General features: G+C 41.0%; 1 protein-coding gene across 1 annotated transcript in view; it reads left to right on the top strand.

Moving 5' to 3' along the window:
- LOC134751445 (twitchin) overlaps window positions 1-24,425 on the top strand; it is a 145,344-nt gene that overhangs the window by 59,951 nt on the left and 60,968 nt on the right. The window contains exons 58-85 of the mRNA XM_063686854.1: window positions 857-1,016; window positions 1,520-1,653; window positions 2,151-2,322; window positions 4,658-4,809; window positions 5,995-6,145; window positions 6,575-6,683; window positions 7,289-7,485; window positions 8,071-8,212; window positions 8,895-9,043; window positions 9,210-9,367; window positions 9,847-9,988; window positions 10,826-10,965; window positions 11,971-12,205; window positions 12,815-13,021; window positions 13,439-13,602; window positions 14,503-14,638; window positions 15,086-15,367; window positions 15,774-15,971; window positions 16,587-16,846; window positions 17,359-17,509; window positions 17,861-18,148; window positions 18,575-18,715; window positions 19,071-19,229; window positions 19,739-19,877; window positions 20,627-20,790; window positions 21,774-21,937; window positions 23,061-23,210; window positions 23,808-24,075. Of these exons, the coding sequence (XP_063542924.1) occupies window positions 857-1,016; window positions 1,520-1,653; window positions 2,151-2,322; window positions 4,658-4,809; window positions 5,995-6,145; window positions 6,575-6,683; window positions 7,289-7,485; window positions 8,071-8,212; window positions 8,895-9,043; window positions 9,210-9,367; window positions 9,847-9,988; window positions 10,826-10,965; window positions 11,971-12,205; window positions 12,815-13,021; window positions 13,439-13,602; window positions 14,503-14,638; window positions 15,086-15,367; window positions 15,774-15,971; window positions 16,587-16,846; window positions 17,359-17,509; window positions 17,861-18,148; window positions 18,575-18,715; window positions 19,071-19,229; window positions 19,739-19,877; window positions 20,627-20,790; window positions 21,774-21,937; window positions 23,061-23,210; window positions 23,808-24,075 (4,912 nt within the window). The remainder of the gene's footprint in view (window positions 1-856; window positions 1,017-1,519; window positions 1,654-2,150; window positions 2,323-4,657; window positions 4,810-5,994; window positions 6,146-6,574; window positions 6,684-7,288; window positions 7,486-8,070; window positions 8,213-8,894; window positions 9,044-9,209; window positions 9,368-9,846; window positions 9,989-10,825; window positions 10,966-11,970; window positions 12,206-12,814; window positions 13,022-13,438; window positions 13,603-14,502; window positions 14,639-15,085; window positions 15,368-15,773; window positions 15,972-16,586; window positions 16,847-17,358; window positions 17,510-17,860; window positions 18,149-18,574; window positions 18,716-19,070; window positions 19,230-19,738; window positions 19,878-20,626; window positions 20,791-21,773; window positions 21,938-23,060; window positions 23,211-23,807; window positions 24,076-24,425) is intronic.

The following is a 24,425-nucleotide window of genomic DNA, read 5'->3' on the forward strand; positions in this document are numbered from 1 at the left end:
TTCTTTTTGTCGTATTATCGCTTTGAATGTCATAACACACTATTGTTTTATAGAAAAAACACAATTTTTCATCTATATACTGGGACTGTACCTAGCGTATTACTATTATTATCTATAACGTCTTCATAAACATTTTGAAACTTTATAGTAGCACTATAATTTACTTCTTGAACAAGTAAACTATTTAAATCACGATTTTCAGGATTTTAAAATGCATTACAAATTTATTTGAGAAGGCTTCCACTTTCTCTTTTGGATAATTTTTCTTACCAAGTCTCAAATAAGTTTGGGCTGCCGTCATAAATGTAATAAAATAACACTATTTACTTTGACAATGGGACAAGTTTTCTGATATTGTCAAATATAACACACATTTTAACATCTAAAATATTTATGTTCACTAAACACATTAAATTAAGGAATTGTGTCTGAATCGTCATCGATTTCCTCGTTTATAAAATCTACCTTTGCGCTCCTTTCCATTATCTTACCTACGTCAACTTCACACAGTTCATCGCAATCAAGTATTCCATCTCCTTCCCATTCTTGTTCTTTACCATCCCGAGGTCCACTCAGCTGTCTTATCCCAAGAATTGGCCTTGAGGGCCTACCTCCAACATCGAAATCTGCCTCTCTATCGCTCTTACATATTCGAGCGATAGAGAAGTAGATCATGAATTTTCGATGTAGGCGGTAGGCTCTCTGATTCTGTGTAATGTTCCATCTAAAACACAGAGCAGAAGCAGTAAGTAATCACTCAAAAAGACAACCTTTACATGAACTCAGCTCTCACGTCTTCAATTCAGACGCAATTCCTCACCCACCAACAACTTATAACCGCATGTTCTAATTCTAGGAAATCAAAGACGATGGTGATCGCATCACCATCGACAAGTACGAGAAGAATACAGTCCTCAATGTCAGGAAGACCACCAGGCCTGATAGTGGAAAGTACAAGCTGGTGCTCACCAACTCGTCGGGCACTTGCGAGAGTATTGCTGACGTTGTTGTGCTAGGTAAGATGTTTTATAAGTTTTAACCTCTAGCCGCCCTGGGGCCTATTATAAGGACTCCCGTTCCATTGTGTTTTGAATCTTTATTTTGACATATTAAAATTGCATTTGTCTTGGCAAGTTTTAATAATTGATACAGGCTAGAGGATAATATAACTATTATCAGACTTCAAACAAACAAAATCGGACCAATAACGTCGGGAAATGTTTAAAATGGCGGCCAATTTTATCGGACGTATTACTCGTATTCTAATTTGAAGAAATCTCAGGCCTGTAAACGGTGGAACAAGTGGTAGTCATTCTGTTAAGTTACGTGTTTAATTTGCAGTGCCCTTACAGGGTTATTAGCTTGTTCACCATTCTAATGTAAGACCTTATTGTACCTATGAAAGCAATAAATTACTGATTACTGATATCATGATATGTAATGTTAAAACTACCTAATAACATGTAACCGTTGTGCATTTGTCTTTTAAAACCTGCTCTAATGAAAAATCTTATTTCAGACAAACCGAACAGGCCGAATGGTCCTCTCGAAGTGGAAGACGTCCGTGCCGAGAAGGCCACAGTCAAATGGAAGAAGCCCGACGATTGGCAAGGCTCAGATATCACCGGCTACGCGCTCGAGAAGATGGACATGGTATGTCATGTTTAAGTTACGTTATTTCATTGAACTGACTAGGATAACACGATTTAGAGACTGCCGACAAATTCGCATGTCGGTAAGAGCATGAATTTATTATTTTATTTCGTTTCTTGAAGACAACCTGTCGCGTTTTTATCGAACATAAAGCTTTTATAAATACCTACTCTATTAAGTTAGAGACGCGAGATTTACTCAGAGATAGAGATAGAGAGATAGATATCTTTATTTGCATACCAGTATGTTACATAGGTACATAATGGACCCTGGAAAGGGTATAGCAAAACATGTTGTTCACAATAATTTCGGTGTGTTTAAAATTTACTTTGCCTACTTACTTGCTTAAATATCAATGATGCATCTTTAAGCATTATAAAAAGCCAAAGATATCCGCAATTGCGCCATGAGGCGCAGTGAATTGAAAGCATAGGACGTAGTCCTGATATAAAGCTCTTAGGTACCTAAGTCTGATCTAAGTTATATTTTATAAATAGGACACTGGCAACTGGGTACCATGCGGCGAATGCGGACCTGAGCCCACACAGTTCCAGGTCAAGGGACTGACACCGAACCACAAATACAAGTTCAGGGTTCGCGCCGTCAACAAAGAGGGAGAATCTGAGCCTCTGGAGACCGATGGCTTTATTCTTGCTAAGAATCCTTATGGTGAGTGTTGTTAAAAAGTTAACAAACGTATAGAGTCAGACCAAGCTAACTCGGCAGTGATTTTGTAGGCACAGAAACTTCTATGAAATTATGACGTTTAAAATAACACTTGGTCAGTCTAATTCCACTCAAACTTGGTCTTACTCTGACTTTAACGCATCTATTGTTTTTTCGAACGTTCCCATCATCTTCCTCGCGTTATCCCGGCATTTTGCCTCGGCTCATGGGAGCCTGGGGTCCGCTTGACAACTAATCCTAAGAATTGACGTCGGCACTAGTTTTTACGAAAGCGATTGCCATCTGACCTTCCAACCCAGAGGGGGAAACTAGGCCTTGTTAGGATTAGTCCGGTTTCCTCACGATGTTTTCCTTCACCGAAAAGCGACTGGTATAAATATCAAATGATATTTCGTACATAAGTTTCGAAAAACTCATTGGTACGAGCCGGGGGTTTGAACCCGCGACCTCCGGATTGAAAGTCGCACGCTCTTACCGCTAGGCCACCAGCTCTTTTTTCGAACGTTCCCCTTTAAACAAAAAAGAAATGTTGCTAGATTTAAGAGCTTGTATTACAATATGTCATTTGGGAATAAGGGGGCCTACAGCGAAAATCGAAATTCGCAAATTCCGGGGATCTTTCTCTTTTACTCTCATTAAGACGTAGTTAGAGTGACAGAGAAAAATGCCCGCAATTGACGAAATTCGATTTTCGCGGATATCGAAACAGTAGGATTTTTATACGTAATCGATAGTAGAATGTTTTGACAGTATACTTAATAAATAAAAAAAGAGGCAGTAAATCACAATTTATTAACTTGCCTAAAAATAAATTAAACAAATAAGATGAAAATATTTTAGGGGAATTAACATGAATCTAGTATAACTGGATCGGTCATGAGGGGTGGGGAAAAATGACCGAACGGGATAGTCTTATGTATCTTTCAGTAGGAGTAGCAGAGAAAGCGCTGTTATTGTTTGTCCTTGTCATAGTTTCACTTTTCCACCGCTGCCACAACCGAGGTTGTGGCAAACAAATAAGTACGTGACATGTCATGTTTGTTCGTTGCTGGTTTAATTATCGTTGTTTTGTATGAAATTGTGCTTTCTCTTATGAAATATAGTGATGGTTAGCGTTTTGAATGCTTGAACTTTGATAAAATACTGGTGAATTGTTCTGTAATCGGCTGTAATAGTCGCTCTGGGCAAAAATATGAGATCATAACCTTTCACACGTAAGTACGGTATTTTACACCTTCCTCTTAACGCAATATGTGAGAATAACATCGTAAAATTACGTTACACTCAAAGCAATGTAGAATCAAACGATTACAATAAAAATATCACAATTATTTACGCAAATTAACAAAACATTATTTGTAAAATTATCCGCCCAAATTACGTAGGTAGGTAGGAATCTGAGGTCAGCCATTTTTAAACTTCTTCTTAATTAAGCTGCATAACAATCATGTTAGGGATACCAGATGAAAATATCATAATTTTATGGGTAATTTTGACCTCGAAGTTTTTTCGTACTTCTAATTCCAAAAAATAAATAAACAAATGTTGTGAAGATTAAATGTGGTGTACATTAATTGGTGTGATTGCGATTTGTGATTTCTTTAAATTAAAACCCATAATACATTTTATTTTACGTTTTATTTACTAAACATGTTTAGTTTTGTACCACCTGCGCGAATTATAGGCGGTATTTCATTGTTTATACGCCTAAAAAGAACGGCCCATTGACATTTTATTTAACAATTTTTTAATACCGTCAAACAAGCTAACTTTGCCTCCAGGGTAATCGCCCCAACGTGATATCAAATATTGGGGTAATTTTTACCAATATGGTATCCCCACGTTTATGACGTCATCTATGTCTATCCCTTACGGGCGCACGCGTATAGCTGGTCTATGTAATGCTAGGTCTATGGGAATTAATCAGTTTCTATGCTAGCAATACTAGGCATCAGCTGTCACTGTCACTCATGACATTTGTCATGCTTGTTATTTAACCAAAACAAAACACTCGAGCCGGTAATATTCTTTTTGATTTTACTACGATTCATATAAAATTAGTACAAAAAGTATTCAGTAAAATAATCATAAAAATATATAGTTTAAATCACGCTCCAGCTGATAAGCGGTACCAGCTTTAAAATAGTGTCTACATTTTCTCTAATCAATGGTGCAAAATAAAACTATCAGTATCTTACATTTGTAGTTTATTTATACACAATATTTGACCCGCAGACAGCAAATAAAACTATTCCATTAGAGTAAAACCTAAACCCTCACAACAAGTATGTTTTAACATCTATATTTCCCTCACCAGACCCGCCGAAGGCACCTAGCAAGCCAGTCATTATCGACTATGACAACCAATCGGTTACGTTGCAATGGGAGGCGCCCACCGACACCGGTGGACGGCCCATCCTCGGCTACGTTGTGGAGAAGAAGGACAAGTTCTCCGCTGATTGGATTGAGGTGAGCAACTTTCTTTTTGATTTATTTATTTAATCGTATGGCGTAACTGTAGGCAATATTATAACTATAAGCAGAAAGTATCATAAGTCAAAATCCAGACCACGCAGCGAGCCGATCGCGTCAGGTGACAGATTGGTATAGGGGTCCTCTGGGTTGTTATAATAAAGTTGCAACTTAAACTAACTTGGTGCCATTCTGTGGAGCAAGAGCTGGGTGTATTGGGGATGGAGTGGAAGGAGGTTACCCAAGCCCAGGACCGGAGTCAGTGGAAGAATATGAATCGAGCCCTACACCCCAGCAGAGGGTAACAGGATGAAAAGAAAAGAAGAAGAAAGTTGTAAATTACAAAAATTGCTGTTTATCTAAATAATTGAACATCCCTTATAACAAAGATAGATATAACTCCGTAATAGATGGATACAGTCTAAGGAAAAAACGTGCCTCGAAAATCACGAAAATTTGATTCTCGATCAGATGGCGCCACTACCTTTGGCCTACTCTCGTATAGAGGGCGCTGACGGTTTCGTTTGTTATTTAACAATTTTAACGCATATCAGTTAAAGAACATGGGTCAAAACCATAAAAATAATTAATGCAAATAAAAAAAATCATTTATCCACTTTTTAATACATTTTATCGTATTTTTATAAATCTTCATTTTTTGTTTTAAAGTGTGTCGATAGATGGCAGTGAATTTACTGTGGTTACAAAATTTACTATGACAGTACCGCTCTATCTTATTATATCCTCTTTGCTTATAATATCCTTGCGGATATCCCTACATTGGGAATCAAGTGCTTTCATTGAAGACTGTGATGTCTCTGCTTGGTAAGACTTGGTGATGATACTGCAAGTGCCTTCACTATCACTACATAGTATAAAACAAAGTCGCTTCCTGCTGTCTGGATGGATGTCTGTCCCTATGTATGCTTAGATCTTTAAAACTATGCATCAGATTTTTAAGCGTTTTTTTTTTAATAGACAGTAATTCAAGAGGAAGGTTTATATGTATAATACATCAGCATTGCACCCGTGCGAAGCCGGGGCGGGTCGCTAGTTGATTCCTAAACTAAATAAATCTTTAACTGCAACTTAAATGACATGCAGCTTCTTTTATATTTTTGAGCATGTTACTTGTAAGTATGCTTTTGAAAGTCAGGTAAACAATTTAAATTTGTCTGACAGGTTGTCAAAACCGAGGACACCAAGACAGAGTACAAGGTGGAAGGGCTGAAGGAGAAGATGATCTACCAGTTCCGTGTGAAGGCCTACAACAAGGCTGGCGTCGGTGAGGCGTCACCGCCCACTGACAACCACCTCTGCAAGCATAAGAACTGTAAGTATTTGGTTTGCGTTTTTTCCTAGATAGAAGCTTATTAAGTAGATTATTATCTATCAGACATATCTAAAGAGATTGGGGAAGGCGTGATGTACAGTCAGCGGTAGAATTTATTAGGCATATGAGGTATTCAAAATATGCTTTAATATTTTTAAAAAGTGTACCTATGTTAGTAAATTTTTTAACTCCTCACCTGCTTATCTACTCCTCCGTTTGACTGACATGTCATAATAATTAATGTGCCGGCAGGGAACAAAGGAAGAAACAGTATTTCTGTAGTCTATAATTGTGTTATATGTAATGTTATTCCTTAGATACCTTAGTGCTGTGCTGCCACGAGTCCTAAGGACTTTGTGCCACGAGGCGTAATATGTATGTTGGCAGATGAAAACTTATCTACTAATAATTTTCATTCTTCTTCTACAGTGAAGCCTCGTATTGAGCGCAGCACATTCAAGTCAGTGATCATTAAGGCCGGCCGCACCCACAAGTGGTCTGTCGATGTCACTGGTGAACCTGCCCCGGAGATGACTTGGTATGTTTAACATAATATTTTTTATGTAGTTTTATACATAGCGGTATATAAACTGATTTAGTTGGTTGCATGTGGTTGTGGTTATCCCTCTTATTCTTAAAACGTAGCAAACATTTTGTGAATTTTACTTTCTTTTATCAATAGCATATTAGATTGGACCAATGTTTATGAATAATGTCATTAATGTTTATGTTGTTATTCGCTACTGGCAAACGGAATGTAGAAGTAAGTTGTCTCTCTTTAGTGTATTATATACCACTAGCACCCGCCCCGGCTTCGCATGGGTAATTCAACAAATTTACACAAAACTTTCCTCTTGAATCACTCTATCTATTAAAAAAAAACCGCATCAAAATCGTTTGCGTAGTTTTAAAGATCTAAGCATACATAAGGACAGACGGACGGACATACAGCGAAAAGCGACTTTGTTTTATACTATGTAGTGATGTATTGTAATGACCATAGGTTTGGATTAGATATATTATTTTCATTATATGGCGGTGTACTAATTATCCCTAAATTGCATATTATTAAATTACTGTAGTAAAATATAATTAAGTTGCTGTTACCACACAAATAAATTATCGCAAGCTGTCCAACTACAGGTCTTGGCGCGAGAACATCAAACTGGTGAACACCGAACGCATCAAGATCGAGAACCAAGAGTACCACACCGATTTCACCATCGTCAACGCGGTGCGCCGCGACACCGGCAAATACACGCTGAGGGCCGAGAACTGCAACGGTTTCGATGAGGAGACCGTCGAGTTGACTGTTCTCAGCAAGCCCTCGGCGCCTAAAGGTGAGTCTTCAAAGTCCTTCATCATCATACGTATTCCTCTCCACATTATCAGCGATCAACGCGGTGCGCCGCGAAACATACAAATACACGCTGAGAGCAGAAAACTGCAATGGTTTCGATCAGGAGACTCCTGCGCCCCTGCGCCTATACATAAAGGGGCAGAGCCCTACATTTAGAGGTCGGTCTTCAACGTCAATGTCCTCTTTGCTATCATTACCAAAATCATTATTCAATAGTTAGGTTCACACCTACGAGTTTTGCGAAAAAATTGCCCCGCGGAGCAACTCAGTCCCTGTAGATGTGCTTCACTCCGAGGCAAAGGCAAGCGTGGTCGTAATGCCTCGGGCACGACTACTCAAACTAAGCTGCTTCAGACACTTGACACAGAATAATCAGTTGAACTGTTTTGCTCAATTCTTCAAATTCATTTTCAATTACAAAAGGGTGTTAAAATTTATTTTATATAGTCACTTTAGTCCGATTGAATTAGACCCGTTATTAGATTCTAACGGTTAGAAAACCCACTCACTACACCACAAACATTACTATTATCCAGTTATCTTATACCATGTAATCTCTGTTCAGGCCCGCTTGAGGTATCAGACATCCACGCCAACGGCTGCAAGGTCCGCTGGGAGAAGCCCGAAGATGACGGCGGATCCCCGGTCAAGGAATACGAGCTGGAGAAGATGGACATGGCCACCGGCAAATGGGTGCGCGTTGGCAGGTGAGACCAAACTAAAATACATTTGTTTGTACTGAAAAAAAAACCGGCCAAGTGCGAGTCGGACTTCACAAGGGTTCCGTATCATTACGCAGTAAACGGCAAAAAAATCACGTTTGTTGTATGGGAGCCCCACTTAAATATTTATTTTACTATGTTTTTAGTATTTGTTGTTATAGCGGCTACAGAAATACAACATCTGGGAAAATTTCAACTGTCTAGCTATCACAGTTCATGAGATACAGCCCGGTGACAGACGGACGGACAGCGGAGTCTTAGTAATAGGTTCCCGTTTTTACCCTTTTGGGTACGGAACCCTCAAAACAAAAGGTTACCATAAAAAATGCAGGTCTCGACAACGACTCAATAACAACGGACCAAGGTCACACTGGTTAGAATTTTCAGTGACAGATTGTGGAAGTACCACCATAAACCTCAAATTTCTGTGATTTTTTTAGAGCTATTCGGTTATCAGGCAGATGCGAATTCGCACGTCGCTCCGGTGTAAGAGCGGGACTGCCTTAGTAAGGTTTATAGAGGCAATACCACACTTTATCAGTTCAAAGTCGGTGCACAGTTAGCTTAAACACTCTTAAATACTCCCAGTTAGGATAAGTGTCGGCCTTCAGTGCCTACAAGCCTACAATATTTGTAGAGTTATTACAACAGATATATTTATTCTCAGGGTTGCCGGCGACAAGAAGCCTCTGGAGATGGAAGTAACCGGACTGGAACCCGGACACCAGTACAAGTTCCGCGTGACAGCCGTCAACGACGAGGGCGACTCTGAACCGCTGGAGGCCGAGAAGGCTATCCTGGCAAAGAATCCTTTCGGTGAGTGCCTATTTAAAATTTGCCCTTAACACTTAGACCCACAAAGACGTCCATGCGCTCGGTTACAGTGTCATATCGACCTTCGTGCATTCAGATTTGTCCAGGGAGTGACGAAAGTAGGCTTGTTCGAGTTCTGAGGTGAAAATTAAATTTTGTATGTTTACAGATGTGGCGGACAAGCCCGGGAACGTCGAAGTGGCAGATCACGACAACCAGAGCGCCACAGTCAAATGGGACCCACCCAAGAACGACGGCGGAGCGCCCGTACAAAAGTACATTATTCAGAAGAAGCCGAAGGGTGGCGATTGGGAGAACGCTCTAGAAGTAAGTAGTTGTACTTCTTTTATCCCTTGCTCAAGAAGCTTAGGATCACAATGACTTAGACAGTTTTGTTAACTTTTTGGTTGAAATAGGGGATATTACTGCAATGTCTGCCACCAGAGTGCAACACTAGCCTTTTGAGTAAACCATAGAGTAACTTATACAAGTTTTTGACAAGTTTTCAGAAATAATAAAATTGATGCATCATGGCGGTTTGTTTACAGAGGACCTACCGGGAAACTTGAATCCGAAATTTCGCTATCTGCCTCTTTATCGCTCGAATATGCAAGAGTGACAGAAATGTTAGATAACGAAATTTCGATTTTCTTGTTTCGCGATAGACCCTCAGATTGTGGTACTGGCGTCACCTACGCAGAGTTACGCGTAATATTCCCTAGTACAACAGAAGGTCATTCCTAAAGAAATAAATCATAATGTTGTTGAAATGAAGGTCTCTAATTTTAATTTGACCTCTTTCGCAGGTGCCCGGTACCGCCACGGAGGGTAAAGTGGACGGTCTGCCCGAGGGCAGCGAATACCAGTTCAGGGTGATCGCCGTCAACAAGGCGGGTCCTTCCGACGCGTCGGACCCAACCAAAATGACCACTATCAGGCACAAGGCTTGTGAGTATACATTATAGCCATAGATATTGACACGTATGGAGCGACCATGTACATCACCTGTCGTGTATAGACGTAGATGTATGTTCTGTATAGGTTATGTGTCACAAAAATTTAAATTTTCCGTTTTTGCGTCATACAACTATTACTCAGTTTTTGCCCGAAATGAATATTATGTGTTGCGTAATTGTTTGCTGATTACTGCGATACTGCGAAATCGGTGTTAGAAGTTGCATAGGCTAAATCATATTTATGTAAATATATAATTTAAAAAATTTACTACCATCAGAAAGGTACACTATTTGTGATATACCTATGATAAACAACCATCTCTTTTTATCCCAGTGGTTGACGGGTAGAGAATGCCTTATGGGATTAAGTCCGCCATTTGTACTTATAATTTTATGTGCAATAAAGTTTAAATAAATAAAAATAAATAAATAAATAAAGTTTGTGAATATAAAATAATTACAAACCCCGAAAATGTTTGTGAATATGGTAAAACCTCAAAATTGAGGCGGCCGCAGGTACTTGTAGTGACGCGACGAAATCGCGGATTGAGACACGCCTGACAATGGACAAAGGCGAACTTGATGCTTTAAGAGAGCCCTTCCAACTGGAAGTCGCTTTTCGATGAAGGAAAACATCGTGAGGAAACCGTACTAATCCCAATATGGCCTAGTTTACCCTCTGGGTTGGAAGGTCAGATGGCAATCGCTTTCGTAAATACTACCTACGCCCGTTCTTGGGATTAGTTGCCAAGCGGACCCAGGCTCCCATGAGCCGTGGCAATATGCCGGGACAACGCGAGGAAGATGATGATGATGATGTTTATTCTAGTGAAACCACGCATCGACCGCACCAACCTGAAGGCGCTGGCCGTGCGCGCGGGCAAACCGATCTTCTTCGACGTCAACGTCAAGGGTGAACCGGCGCCTACCGTACAATGGTTCCAGAAATGGAAGGGAGAAGAGAAGGAGGTAAGCGATCACTTAATACTTCAAGTCATAAACACGTGATAAGGAAGTCACACTAGAGTACTTTTAACGGATTTTATCACGTCTGGTAATGTACGCCCACAGATTTAATATATACGCTAGATGACGCAAATATCACGATTTGTATTGAAACCAAGCGTGTCGACTTTTTCATACAAAATTTACGCATAATATAATTTTAAAATGACTTACCTGTGATAGGAATTATGTTTTTGCATTTGGGTGCTCGCAATTTTTGGGCTGTTGCAGTTAATTATCACGCAACGAGGCATTTTTTAAGTTTTCACGGACGTCCGGCTGCAACAACTGACGCGCGTGGACTGTCAAGAGCGACAGTCAACCCCGAGGATTTCTCGGGGTTCGGACATGCGAATTAGATGCATTTTCGTCATCTATGGTATATTTATATCAGTGTGTACGCCCCTGATGCACCGTTTTCAAGCGAACGGGTACCGTTTTCGTAAAGTCCTCAGTAAATCCCTCGGGATATTTATATTAGCGGAGCACAAGGAAACACAACCGTTAGGAATCTTCATATATTGCAAGAATGAGTCTACCCGCGCTGTCAAGCTTTTATTAATGTATTTATCTACCTACACTACAGTTTTCAATAAGGCACTACTGCCATAACGATTTAATCAGAAATTGATCATGTTAAAAACTGTCAATGAACCTTTTGCCTGTAAATGCCACAAATACAGTTATCCATGATAAGATAAGATAAGATACATTTATTGATAAAATTGTACAAATTTTACATGTCTAAAATTTAGGACTAGCTTCATTCGTGCTCCGAATCTTATTATCTAACTAACCCCTCTTATTCATAAACGACTACTAAAGTTGACAAGCCGCTAATAATCGTTGGTCCCTTTCTGACGTATTGGTATGATGGAAAGGGACAAACGATTAACACGATAACGGCTTGTCAACTTTAGTAGACGTTTATGAATAAGGGGGTAATTCTCTATCTTTTTTATTTATTAGGTTAAAGAAAACGTAATCAACGTGGACTACAACACCAAATTAGATATCAAAGACTCCGTCCGCGCCATGACCGGCACCTACCGTATCTTGGCCACCAACCAGCACGGAACTGATGAGGCTGAAGTTGATATCACAGTTCTGAGCGCGCCGGGCAAACCTGGTGGACCGCTCAAGGTCGCTGATGTTACCAAATCTGGCTGCAAACTGTCTTGGAAGAAGCCAGAAGACGATGGTGGTAAGTAATTTCTATATTTACTAGACTCGGGAGCAGCTACATATCGATACCAACGAGCAAGGCATATATGAAGTTGAAGTTAGAATAACAGTGCTGAGCGCACCGGGCAAACCTGAAATCTGGCTGCAAGCTGTCTTGGAAAAAGCCAGAAGACGATGGTAGTAAATGCCTACTTTTCTAATTTGGATAAATGTCTGACTTAATTCACCTGACCTGACAGACAAGGCACTAATGAATCTGATATGGAGATCGCAATGCTGATAAGGATCCTGACCGAATGTTTAATCATCTTTTAGCATTTTTTTCGGAAACTATGTTTTCTGCCGGGCTAGCACATGATTGGCGCGAGAGTATCTTGCCGCGACATAGACTACCCGTCCCTCTTTAATTCATACAGTTAGTAAAAGAAGGGTAGTCTATCTCGCGGCGAGATACTGTCGCGCCAATCATGTGCTCGGCCTACTGGTCTATACAGCACAACCGAGGTTTAAACCATTGATTCAAGGGCAACATTGTCTGTCGGCCAAAGTGATTAACTGATAACGAAACCGATTTTGACATAATTGTCTATTTAGGATCCAGACGTTAATCCTGTACTATTTTCCACAGGCAAACCAGTAACCGGCTACGTTGTAGAAAAGCTCAACAAGGCCACCGGCCGCTGGGTGCCGGTCGGCAAGACCGACGACACCGAGATGGAGGTCAAGGGTCTGCAGGAGGGCGAGGAGTATGAGTTCAGGGTCCGCGCTGTGAATGAGGAGGGCGAGAGTGAACCTCTGAAGACAGACCACAGCATCATCGCGAAGAATCCTTACGGTGAGTTGGTCCAATGTTTATTTGGAACTTTGGCAAACAAAATAGAATGATCACAGATCAAACGTAGAGAAATAATTCACTTGAGGCCTCGTCGTTCAATTTAATGTGTTGAGTTGATGGGTACTCTTGAAAATCGAGTCAGGACATCCTGTTTCACAGCACCACAATGAGAGCCTTGTCAAGGCCGGTAAGTAGTCGGTTGAGGTTGCTAGTTCGCCTTGGGATATCAATATGCCTTCTATTTCTAGAGATTTAAGGGTTGACGATGAGGGTACTTTAGTGTCAATGATTTTCGTCATTTCTACATCAAAATTAACATGTATCCTGACGGACATGTGGTCTATAACTATGTAAATCTCTACAGAAAATATCAGTATCTGTCAAAAGCTTGTTAAATAATGTGTTCCCTTTTCCCAGATATTCCCGGCAAGCCGTCCGTTCCGACCATCGAGGACTGGGACGTGGACCGCGTGGACCTCACGTGGGAGGCGCCCAAGAGCACCGGCGGCGCGCCCATCACTGGCTACGTTATCGAGAAGAAAGAGAAATACGGATCGTGGCAGGAGGCGCTAACTACCAATGTGAGTTGAATTAAAGCTTGGTAAAACCTAAAAAAAACTGGTTGCGTCAAAAAATTTAAAAGAAAGAACAAATGGCAATTTTCAAAAAACCGGTCATGTGCGAGTCGGACACACGCACAAAGGGTTCCGTACCATTACGCAAAAAACGGCAAAAAAATCACGTTTGTTGTATGGGAGCCTCACTTAAATATTTATTTTATTCTGTTTATAGTATTTGTTGTTATAGGGGCAACAGAAATACATCATCTGTAAAAATTTCAACTGTCTAGCTATCACGGTTCATGAGATACAGCCTGGTGACAGACAGACAGACAGCGGGGTCTTAGTAATAGGGTCTAGGGTTTTACCCTTTGGGTACGAAACCCTAAAAATATAGATCAGCGCAAATCTTCTCAATACTGGGTCAGGACCAAGGTGTTTAGAGTTAGACCAAGATAAGTCTGCAACGATTTTGATAGCACACGCAGTGCAAGTGTTATTTATACGTCATAATTTTATAGAAGTTTGACGTTTAAAATAACACTTGCACTGCGTGTGCTATCAATATCGTTGCAGACTTATCTTGGTCTAACGCTAAGCTTCTTTGTTTCCAAGGTCACATATAGAACCTGTTGGTTTGACGTCTAATCAGCGGTGTAGGTAACGTCAAATCAACACCTAGTAAGATACAGACTCTCTCAAATTGACAGTAACAGCAAAATACCCAAATATATTGCAACTTATCCTTAAATAAGGTGATGAACATATTTGGTCACTGTCACAATTTGATCCTGTTTAGCTTATTTAGCAAGGACTACAGCATAATGTCTAAACCTATAGGCAAACTGATGAAACTCTAGTTGGAAGGACGACTCCCCACTACATACTACCGATATTTCACTGAATACCTTTGTTCCACAGACGCCAGAGTGCAAGGCCCGCGTGCCGGACCTGAAGGAAGGCAACACGTACCAGTTCCGCGTCCGCGCCGTCAACAAGGCCGGCCCCGGCGAGCCCAGCGAGCCCACGCAATCACACGTCGCCAAGGCTAGATTCTGTGAGTACTAACTTTATGACTGTTGCCAAAATAAAACTGAATTTTGTTGCAAGGACAGTAATTATGGCTGTGTTGGATAATATATAACTGTAGATTAGTAATTACGCTTTATGCCATTTATTGGCTCAAACGAGTACTCATGGGGCTCTGCGAATTAGCCCTCTAAACATAGAATCTGAAGACTGTAGATAGATCTGTCTAATCTGAAGGCATCACGGTGACATGTACAATGTCAGGATTGCCGTGTCGGAAATCAAATATTGCACTTAACGCCATCTATAGAAATAAGCGAGATTCTGATTGTGAATTATAACAGTAGTAAAGATTCTAAATAACAGACAAAATATTATATTAAATTATTAAGTCTATCACTAAAAAGAATCTAAACATCAATGTTTTCTTTTCGTTAGCCTTCATACTCTATTATTAATTTATCATTTTCTCCAGTGAAACCATGGATCAACCGGGACAAGATGCACGCGATCCGCGTCCGCGCCGGCACCACCATCAAACTCGACGTGGACATCAAGGGTGAACCCCCACCAACCAAGACCTGGATCTTCGCCAACAAGCCCCTGGAGAACGGCGAGGGCATCAAGATGGAAAACGAGGATTATAACACTCGTATGACGCTGACGGAGACGTCGTGGAAGAATACGGGCGTGTATACGCTGAAGGCGGTTAATGATTCGGGCACGGATGAGGCTACTGTTGAGATTACTGTGCTAGGTAAGTTTATATTAAAGTGTTAAAACTTTGGAGAATTCTAAAATACTCAAAGCATTAATGAGACCTTTCTTCCACTTCTATTTACATAAAGTAAACTAAAACTTACAAGTATTATTCAGAAGACGCTATGACTGTCCAATAATCTTCCTTATTTTCTAATTTTAAGTTGAATCTAGTCCGTATTCAAATTAAAAGACTGCTATTGCATATCTTAAAAATAATATAAAAGTACCAAATAGGTTGGAAATAAATTATAACTTGATTCCCCTAATAATCAATAGTATCTTGACTATTCTCGATATATGTTTTGTTTCTCTTATGCTGCTGCAAATAACGAAGATAAATCTCCATGGCACCAGAGTACCAAAAAACTATATTACCTACAACTTTTATCAATATTCTACAGACAAGCCAGGCAAACCCGAAGGCCCGCTCGAAGTGTCGGACGTCCATGCCGACCATGTCAAACTCGCGTGGAAGAAGCCCAAGCACACCGGAGGGCTGCCTCTCAGCGCATACGTGGTTGAGAAGATGGATGTGCTTACTGGCAAATGGGTGCCGGCTGGCACGGTGGAGCCGGATTCTACTGAGGCTACTGTCACTGGTATGTTGGATTTTTTTTGTGTATGCTTTAAAGCTGAGCAGTTAATAGAAAACTCAGTACCGTCCTACCGACTGCGCCAATAGAAAACTGTTACAAGTTATATCAAGCAAGAAGCCCAAGCACATCGGAGGGCTGCCTCTCAGCGCATACGTGGTTGAGAAGATGAAAGTGCTTACTGGCAAATGGGTGCCGGCTGACACGAACGAGCTGGATACTACTGAGGCTACTGTCACTGGTAACTTCATTAAGCGTTTATAGCAGCAGGGTAGGGGTTACTGATCAGTAAATGAGCAGTTTTAAGCGGCATCCTACCGACTGCGCCAGTTTAAGATTTTTTTTTACAAAATTCAGATTATTTATAGCTAGTTATTTATAGCAAGAAAGAAGCACACATAAAGACTTTCGACCTCCTTCTTCAACTTCTTTACAACCTATTAGCTATTACAAATTTCTCGAGTCTTATGTGGCGTTTACCTAACTCGGTCTCCACGTTGAACCTAAGATTACCAGCCAGCCGAAACTGTATACACAACATACGGCTTTGCCACGTAAAGAACCATAAGTCAGTGTATCGTATTCTTAGTCACATTTTACAAACTGTTTCTTTTCCCACAGGTCTAGAGCCCGGCCACACCTACCAGTTCCGAGTCAAGGCCCTCAACGAGGAGGGTGAATCCGAGCCCCTGGAGACGGACCACGGCATCCTCGCCAAGAACCCGTACGACGTCCCCGCGGCGCCCGGCCTGCCGGACATCGTGGACTGGGACGAGAAGAGCGCCAAGCTCAAGTGGGAGCCGCCGATCCGGGACAATGGAGCGCCCATCACGGGATACATTATTGAGAAGATGGATAGGGATACGGGAGAATTTGTTAAGGTTAGTTGTTGATGATTTTATTTTCCTTAGTTAGACGACACATATAGGCAAGCAAAATAGAAGGATTACCTATATTGCCACGGAATAAATAATAGTACTACCGTACAGAAAGGAAATTTCCTACAAAACCGAAGTTTGACAGCGGTTCAGGGACGAATCAAGTCCCTTTCTAATATATGGCACTATCCCTTTCGGCTATTTAGGGTTGTCAAAATTCAAGTCATTATCTAATCTGTGGTCGTGCACGCAAAGGCGCGTCAAGTTGTGTCAACCCTAACAATTGCTCGGAGCTGTGCTGAGCCGAACGGAGCCGAGAATACCCGAAAGGAGAAATTTTGCACAAGTCGTAAGGCGTATAGCGAACTAGAATAAATTGACGCAGGAAGAACAGTCTGTATAAGCTGCATGTTCAAGTACTCGAGAAGGAATACTAAGATCATTAAACATTGTAATAAAATAAATTTATATCATAACGACATATTTCCCAAAAATTATCCCATCTTTTTTCACAGGCTGCCGAAATTCAAGGCAACGTGTGCCAAGGCACAGTACCTAAACTGGAAGAAGGCAGCCAATACCAGTTCAGAGTGCGAGCGATAAACAAGGCTGGACAGTCCGAGCCTTCTGAGAACACCAACTGGCACACCGCTAAAGCCCGATTCTGTAAGTACACCTTTAACATTTCCTGTTGTAAAAATTGCAGTATTTTAAAACTCTCTAAAAGTGTCAGCTGTTTTGATTTCTATAAAATATATCAATACGGATAGCTCCCATTTTTAAAACGGATAATTGCTCGATTTGTGCCTTTTATAATGTAGAGCCATATCTAGAGTCATTCGCAAAGGCTGTCTTGAGTCTCACTAGAATGGTTTTAAACGTATACAGGTACAGTTCATAATTTCATTGCAAAAGTTTTGTTGTATAAGACGCCATTTTGTCGGGCTATTTTACACAAAACTCTCATGTGTCTTGCTCTTTCTTTCCAACGCCTAACCAAAATCGTCTCCTTCACAGTGAAACCAAGAATCGACCGCACCAACCTCAACCCCGTGTCCGTGAAGGCCGGCCTCCCCGTCTCCCTCGACGTCAAGGTGTTCGGCGAGCCCCCGGCCACCGTCACCTGGTTCTTCAAGGGCGAGGAGATCAAGACCGGTACTCCGGATAACCTGGAGATCATCAATATTGACTATAACACGAAGTTCTTGATGACGAAGAGCAAGAGAGCTAATACTGGGAAGTATGTGATTAAGGCCAAGAATGAAGTCGGTGAGGATGAGGCTGAAGTTGAGATTACTATTCTTGGTGAGTTTTCATTATTATCTTGTTATACGTACTTTGTACGATCATTAGATAATAAATGTGGTGCAATATATCGGCGTAGCACGGCTAATTGTGATGGTCTGGCAAATAACGGGCTTCTATCTAACAACTAGCGGTTACACAAAACCTTAATAAATTACACACCTAAACCTTCGACAAGAATGGCTCTATCGATAGGTGAAAACAGCATGAAAATCCGTTCAGTAGTTTTGAGTTTATCTAATACCTATCTAAAAGAAAAGGAGTTCTCAATTTTGTTTTTTTTTTTGCCTGGGGATTTCATTATAATTGAACCGATAGGGAACAGCTTTTTATTATTTTTTCGAAGAAAAAAAGTACAAATAGTCGCCGATTTTACCAAAATTTTAATCAAAGAATGGATTTACTAAAACCGTCAACTAATTTCAGGCAAGCCATCCAAGCCCAAAGGCCCGCTCGAAGTCGCTGATGTCACAAAACACGGTTGCACGCTCACCTGGCAGAAGCCGGAGGACGATGGCGGATCACCCATTGAGTACTACGAGATCGAGAAACTTGATCCGCTTACCGGTAAGTTACCTATATTTACCACAACCATTTTCCGTACTATTTCTTTATACCACGTAGTTGCTTTAATTAAATTAAAAACTTTATCCTACCTATCCTAACTTTATCCTGCGTAAGGGATGTAAATCCCTATATCTTGCGTTAGGGATGCAAATCGGTAGAACTTGTATAAAAAACACCGGTAAACCGCGAAATTACCGATTTCTCTCATACTCAATATTTACCAGTTGCAGTCTCTAACTTTGCGTGGTGGAAAATAAAATATCGGAAAAATCTACATATACTCATTTTTTCTCATGAATGTAATGATTTGCATGATTTTTGTCTTCTGTACAATAATAATCAATGATTTCTCTAGGCCAATGGGTTCCATGCGGCACGGCCAAGGACTGCAAAGCCAACATCACCGGACTGCAGGAGGGCAAGCCTTACAAGTTCCGCGTCAAGGCCGTCAACAAGGAGGGCGAGTCCGAAGAGCTTGAAACGGAGAAGTCTATCATCGCTAAGAATCCATTCGGTAAGTCCACAAGCCAAAGCCAACATCACCGGGTAAGAGGGAAAGCCTTACAAGTTTCGCGTCAAGGCCGTCAATAAGGAGGGCGAGTCCAAAAAGCACGAAATGGAGAAGCCTATCATCGCTAAGAATCCAATCGATAAGTCTAATAGTATAATCAAGAAAACATTACATATTTTATTACTTTTTTTGGTGGCTATAGCGTCCTGCATGTCGATCGGCGTAGTCTAGAGGCCCGAATTATGATTTGACTCCATCAATTTAACAGAGTAAAATTTTTGCTGGCAAATTTTGAAAACTTGTCATTCGGAGGTTAAGGGTACGCCTTACACGTTTCTCGCCTAGAATAAGTAGGTTCTAGTATCCTAAAACGAGAATAATTATATCATCATGTAAACTATACTCATATCTTCAATATAGGTAAGACCAAAACGGGTGATCTTTAAAAAAACCCGCGGGATTATCGTTTGCAATAATTTATCAACGCTCAAACTCAATTATCCTTATTTCAGACGAGCCCGGCAAGCCCGGTAGGCCCGAGCCCAGGAACTGGGACAAGGACTTCGTTGACCTGGAATGGTCTCCGCCCAAGGAGGACGGTGGTGCGCCTATCACTGGCTACATCATCCAGAAGAGAGAAAAGGGTGGACGGTAAGACTTCTCTTCATTATCATTATTAATGTTTAGTAGACTTCGGAAACATGGTCGCCATAAATGTAGTTGGCGCCGTTCTGTGGAGCAAGAGCTAGGTGTATTGGGGATGGGGTGGGAGGAGGTTACCCAAGCCCAGGATCGGAGTCAGTGGAAGAATATGATTCAAGCCCTACATCCCAGCAGAGGGTAACAGGATAAAAAAAGAAGAAGATGTAGACTTCTGTGACACATTAAAAAGTTCTGGGAATTTCAGTCCGCAACTCACTTTATCAATGCCAAATTAATGCAAACTTGACGTGGCCGAAGTCCGATATTTGCACAAAAAACCGGCCAAGTGCGAGTCGGACTCGCGCACGAAGGGTTCCGTACCATTACGCAAAAAACGGCAAAAAAATCACGTTTGTTGTATGGGACCCCACTTAAATAATGTTTTTTTCTGTTTTTAGTATTTGTTGTTATAGCGGCAACAGAAATACACCATCTGTGAAAATTTCAACTGTCATGGTTTATGAGATACAGCCTGGTGACAGATGGACAGACAGACAGCAGAGTCTTAGTAATAGGGTCCCGTTTTTACGTTTGAACCCTAAAAACGAGCCTGAGAAGAAACATAAACAGAAGATTCCAAAATAATGATATTTTTTTTCAAGAAAAAGTCGAAAGATTACTACAAACATGTTATTAAGTACATCGAATGCTATGTTTTATCTGAAACTGGTGTATTAAAATATGGCCTCTTTCCACAGATCATGGCAAGACGCCCTCCGCACGACAGGCGACCGGCCAGTCGGGCGCGTCGACGACGTGGAGGAGGGGCACGAGTACGAGTTCCGAGTCATCGCCCTCAACAAGGCCGGCCCCGGAGAGCCCTCCGAGCCGAGCAAGTCTGTCACTTGCAAGCCGAGATTCCGTGAGTGGCCATCTGGAATACATCTTATTTATCAAGCAATAAAGACGCCTTCATGTCGCTAAAGTCTTCGTCAATAGAACTTGCAAATAATGTAAACAAACCATTTTACCTTCATTACTTCGTAATCTCGCTCTTTAAAAGGACAGCCATGACCTTATCAACAGTCTATATACTTTTTTTTTTTTGCTAGCCTAATTTAGTGTCCCACTGCTGGGCAAAGGCCTCCCCTCGCTTCCTCCACTCGACCCTGTCGTTTGTAGTGTCCCGCCAATCCGGATAAAATGCGTCCAAGTCGTCCCGCCATCTCCTTTTTGGCCTGCATGCACCCCGGCCAGCACCATCTATGGTGTTCCGTGAGTCCCACTCGGTAACAATTTTGGCCCACCTTTCAGGGTGCATGCGGCAGACATGCCCAGCCCAGTCCCATTTAAGCTTAGCGGTTAGTCTATATACTTAAATATTTTATTTATACATATACATTATCAGTTAAATTAAATGTTAATTGTTAATATTTCAGGGAAAATTACCTTCGTAAAAATGTTAGGTTGTGTGTCAAACGCTAACAAAATTTGTCATATTTGTTTACATTATTTGCAAGATCAGAAAAACAATGTTAGTTATTAATGTTATCATGATCATGTCAATCATGCGATAAACTTTAAAACTCGTGAATCCATAGTCTTTTCATGCTTTTATATTTCACACCTAGAGGCTGAAAGCTAAATGAAAGCTGTTTCTCTTGTCAAAAGATGATCCTAAAGTGAAAGGCGTCATATAATACCTAAATGTAGTTGTCAAAAGTCTGGTTCTTTTCACTCGCGAGGGGTTCGATAGCTAGCCGCACTGCATAAAAGAAACAATGCCTTTTGTTTAACAGATTAAGGTTTGAGCCGAAAAGAGCCGTTCTTTATTTGGCGTCTGTAATTAATTTCTTACGTAGAAACTTTCTTGACTATTTCATAATCTCACCATTTTATCAACAGTGGCACCGAAGATTGACCGCAAGAACCTACAAAAGCGCAAGGTCAAGGTCGGCGAAGCCCTCAAATTCGAGGCCGACGTCAAGGGTGAACCGGAACCTACCATCACATGGACTCTCAACGCGCAGCCGCTTAAGCCGGAGGAGCGGCTTAAGATCGAGAACAAGGTATGCATATATTGCATGATTATGGTTTTTTTTATCAATAATGTTAGTTCCTTTTCTATGGTGACGTTTCTAGAGGATTTAAATGGAAATCTTTATGATGTTTTATTTCACATCAATTTTAAACACAAATGTATAACATTGAAACATGGAAAAAGCAAGTGTCTTTAATAGGCCCAAAGTGGCAATAAAAAAATAAATTAGACGAGTGCAATGTAAATTCTACTAAACAGCGATAAGTTTGTTAAGACGATCCTGGATACAGACAAATAGGATATAATAAGATAGAGCGGTACTGTCATAGTAAATTTTGTAACCACTGTAAATTCACTGCCATCTATCGACATACTTTAAAACTAAAAATGAAGATTTATAAAAATACGTTAAAATGTATTTAAATATGGATAAATGATTTTTTTATTTGCATTAATTATTTTTATATGATTTTGACCTATGTTCTTTAACGGATATGCGTTAAAATTATAAAAAACAAACGAAACCGGCAACGCCCTCTATACGAGAGTAGGCCAAAACTAGTGGTGACATCTGATCGAGAATCAAATTTTCGTGATTTTCGAGGCACGTTTTTTCCTTAGATTGTATCCATCTATTACGGAGTTATATCTATCTTTGATACAGGCATTATCAGATATTACAACTGCCTGCCAGCGTTACAAAAAACACATAACATATTGTCTATCTGAGTTGTTTATATCTTCAGCTGACTGATTTTATTAACCCGCGATGAAAAAAGAGGGGTGTTAGAAGTTGAGTGCGATCAGGCGTCTCACTCCGCGATTTCGTCGCGCCGCTACAAGTACATGCGGCCGCCCCCAGTTCTGAGGTCTAGCCATAGTAATTGCCGCGCACCGCTACGGAACGGACGCCTCTTCGCGCATGCGCCACCTAGCGGTCATATCTGTCGTAATAGACGCGTTTTGTTAGAGAGTGAATCTTCTGTACTACTATTTGTTCTGTGGTGCGATTTTATTTAGAAAGTGTTGTCTGTCAAGATATTTCTTAGATAAATCTCAATTCACTAAATGGCGTTGTTTTCATTTTGTCGGGGTCTTATAATAAAAACTAGCAAGTAAAATCCTAACCCTTATTCCACTTTTGTCTCCAGGATTACCACACGTCGTTCGCGCTGCAGAAGTGCACGCGCAAGGACGGCGGCACGTACCTTGTGACCGCCAAGAACGACTCCGGAACTGACTCCGTGGAGATCGAGGTCCAGGTCGTCAGCAAGCCGGCTAAGCCTAAGGGACCTTTGAAGGTGAGATTTGTTAGGATTTCAATACGTTTCTGGTGGCACAAATAATTTACCCCTGTATTCGGAAAACTTTGCAAAATTCTGTTGAATTTTCTCTCTATTTTAATAATTACCAATGATAACCGAAGGCCCAAGGTCCTACCTATAGTACCTCTTCAGTTCGAAGAAATTTAGATCCTATTCAATTGGAACAGAGTCGCTTTTGCTTTGTTTCGAGCAATTTTCCAACAACGCAAAATCAACTCTATTTCCTACACTATAGGTTTTTCATTTGTATAGCTGGGCCTTACGAGACGAGGTTAATATGACAGAGGGACAAACGATAACCAACGGCTCGTTATTTTAGATTATTATTTTTAGTCCTTGTCAATTAATATCTTACTTATTGTTGCGAATAAGACGTTATTGCTACCAACCAACCAACAATGTAGTACCTTTAGTTTGAAATCGTGGCATACATATTCCTTCTTTTTTTATTAGCGTATTGTCCAGGAAACAAACGCCTCTAATGTCTGATAGGGTCCAATTTTTGCCACCTCGAGTCTGATCTTATGAAAAACTAATCAACTGTTAGATTAACTAACACCTTTTCTGTGCCAGGTTTCTGACGTGAAAGCCGACGGCTGCAAGCTCAAATGGGAGCCCCCAGAGGACGACGGCGGCGAACCCATCGAGAACTACGTCGTCGAGCGCATGGACACCGAGTCCGGCCGCTGGGTCCCCGTCTGCACCACCAAGACCCCTGAGGCTGACGTCACTGGCCTCAACGAGGGCAAGGACTACCTGTTCAGGGTCAAGGCTGTCAACCCTGAGGGAGAGAGCGAGCCGCTTGTCACCGAGACCGCTACCACCGCTAAGAATCCTTATGGTGAGTTTTATCATCTTTTTTTAGTTTATTGCAGACCATTCGAACGTTGCTGTGAAGACGTTTTTGGGTATTAACGACTGACAAACTGCCTTATCCCATTCATTTGGGGTCGGCGCAGCATGTCTTTTTCTTCCATACCTCTCTCTCGCCCGTCATCTCATCACTCACTCGCATTCGTTTGATATCATCTCTCATACAGTCCATCCACCTTTTCCTCGGTTTTCCTCTCCCGATACTTCCCTCCACATTCATTCGTAATACCTTTCTCGTCACATGCATTTCGGTAAGTTTCCATATTGTCGGCGGTAAAAGATGGTGATAGTGATGTAAGGAAAAACAGCAAAATTTCT

This window comes from Cydia strobilella, chromosome 22, assembly GCF_947568885.1.
Source record: "Cydia strobilella chromosome 22, ilCydStro3.1, whole genome shotgun sequence".
In the NCBI taxonomy this organism is placed as follows: Eukaryota; Metazoa; Arthropoda; class Insecta; order Lepidoptera; family Tortricidae; genus Cydia; species Cydia strobilella.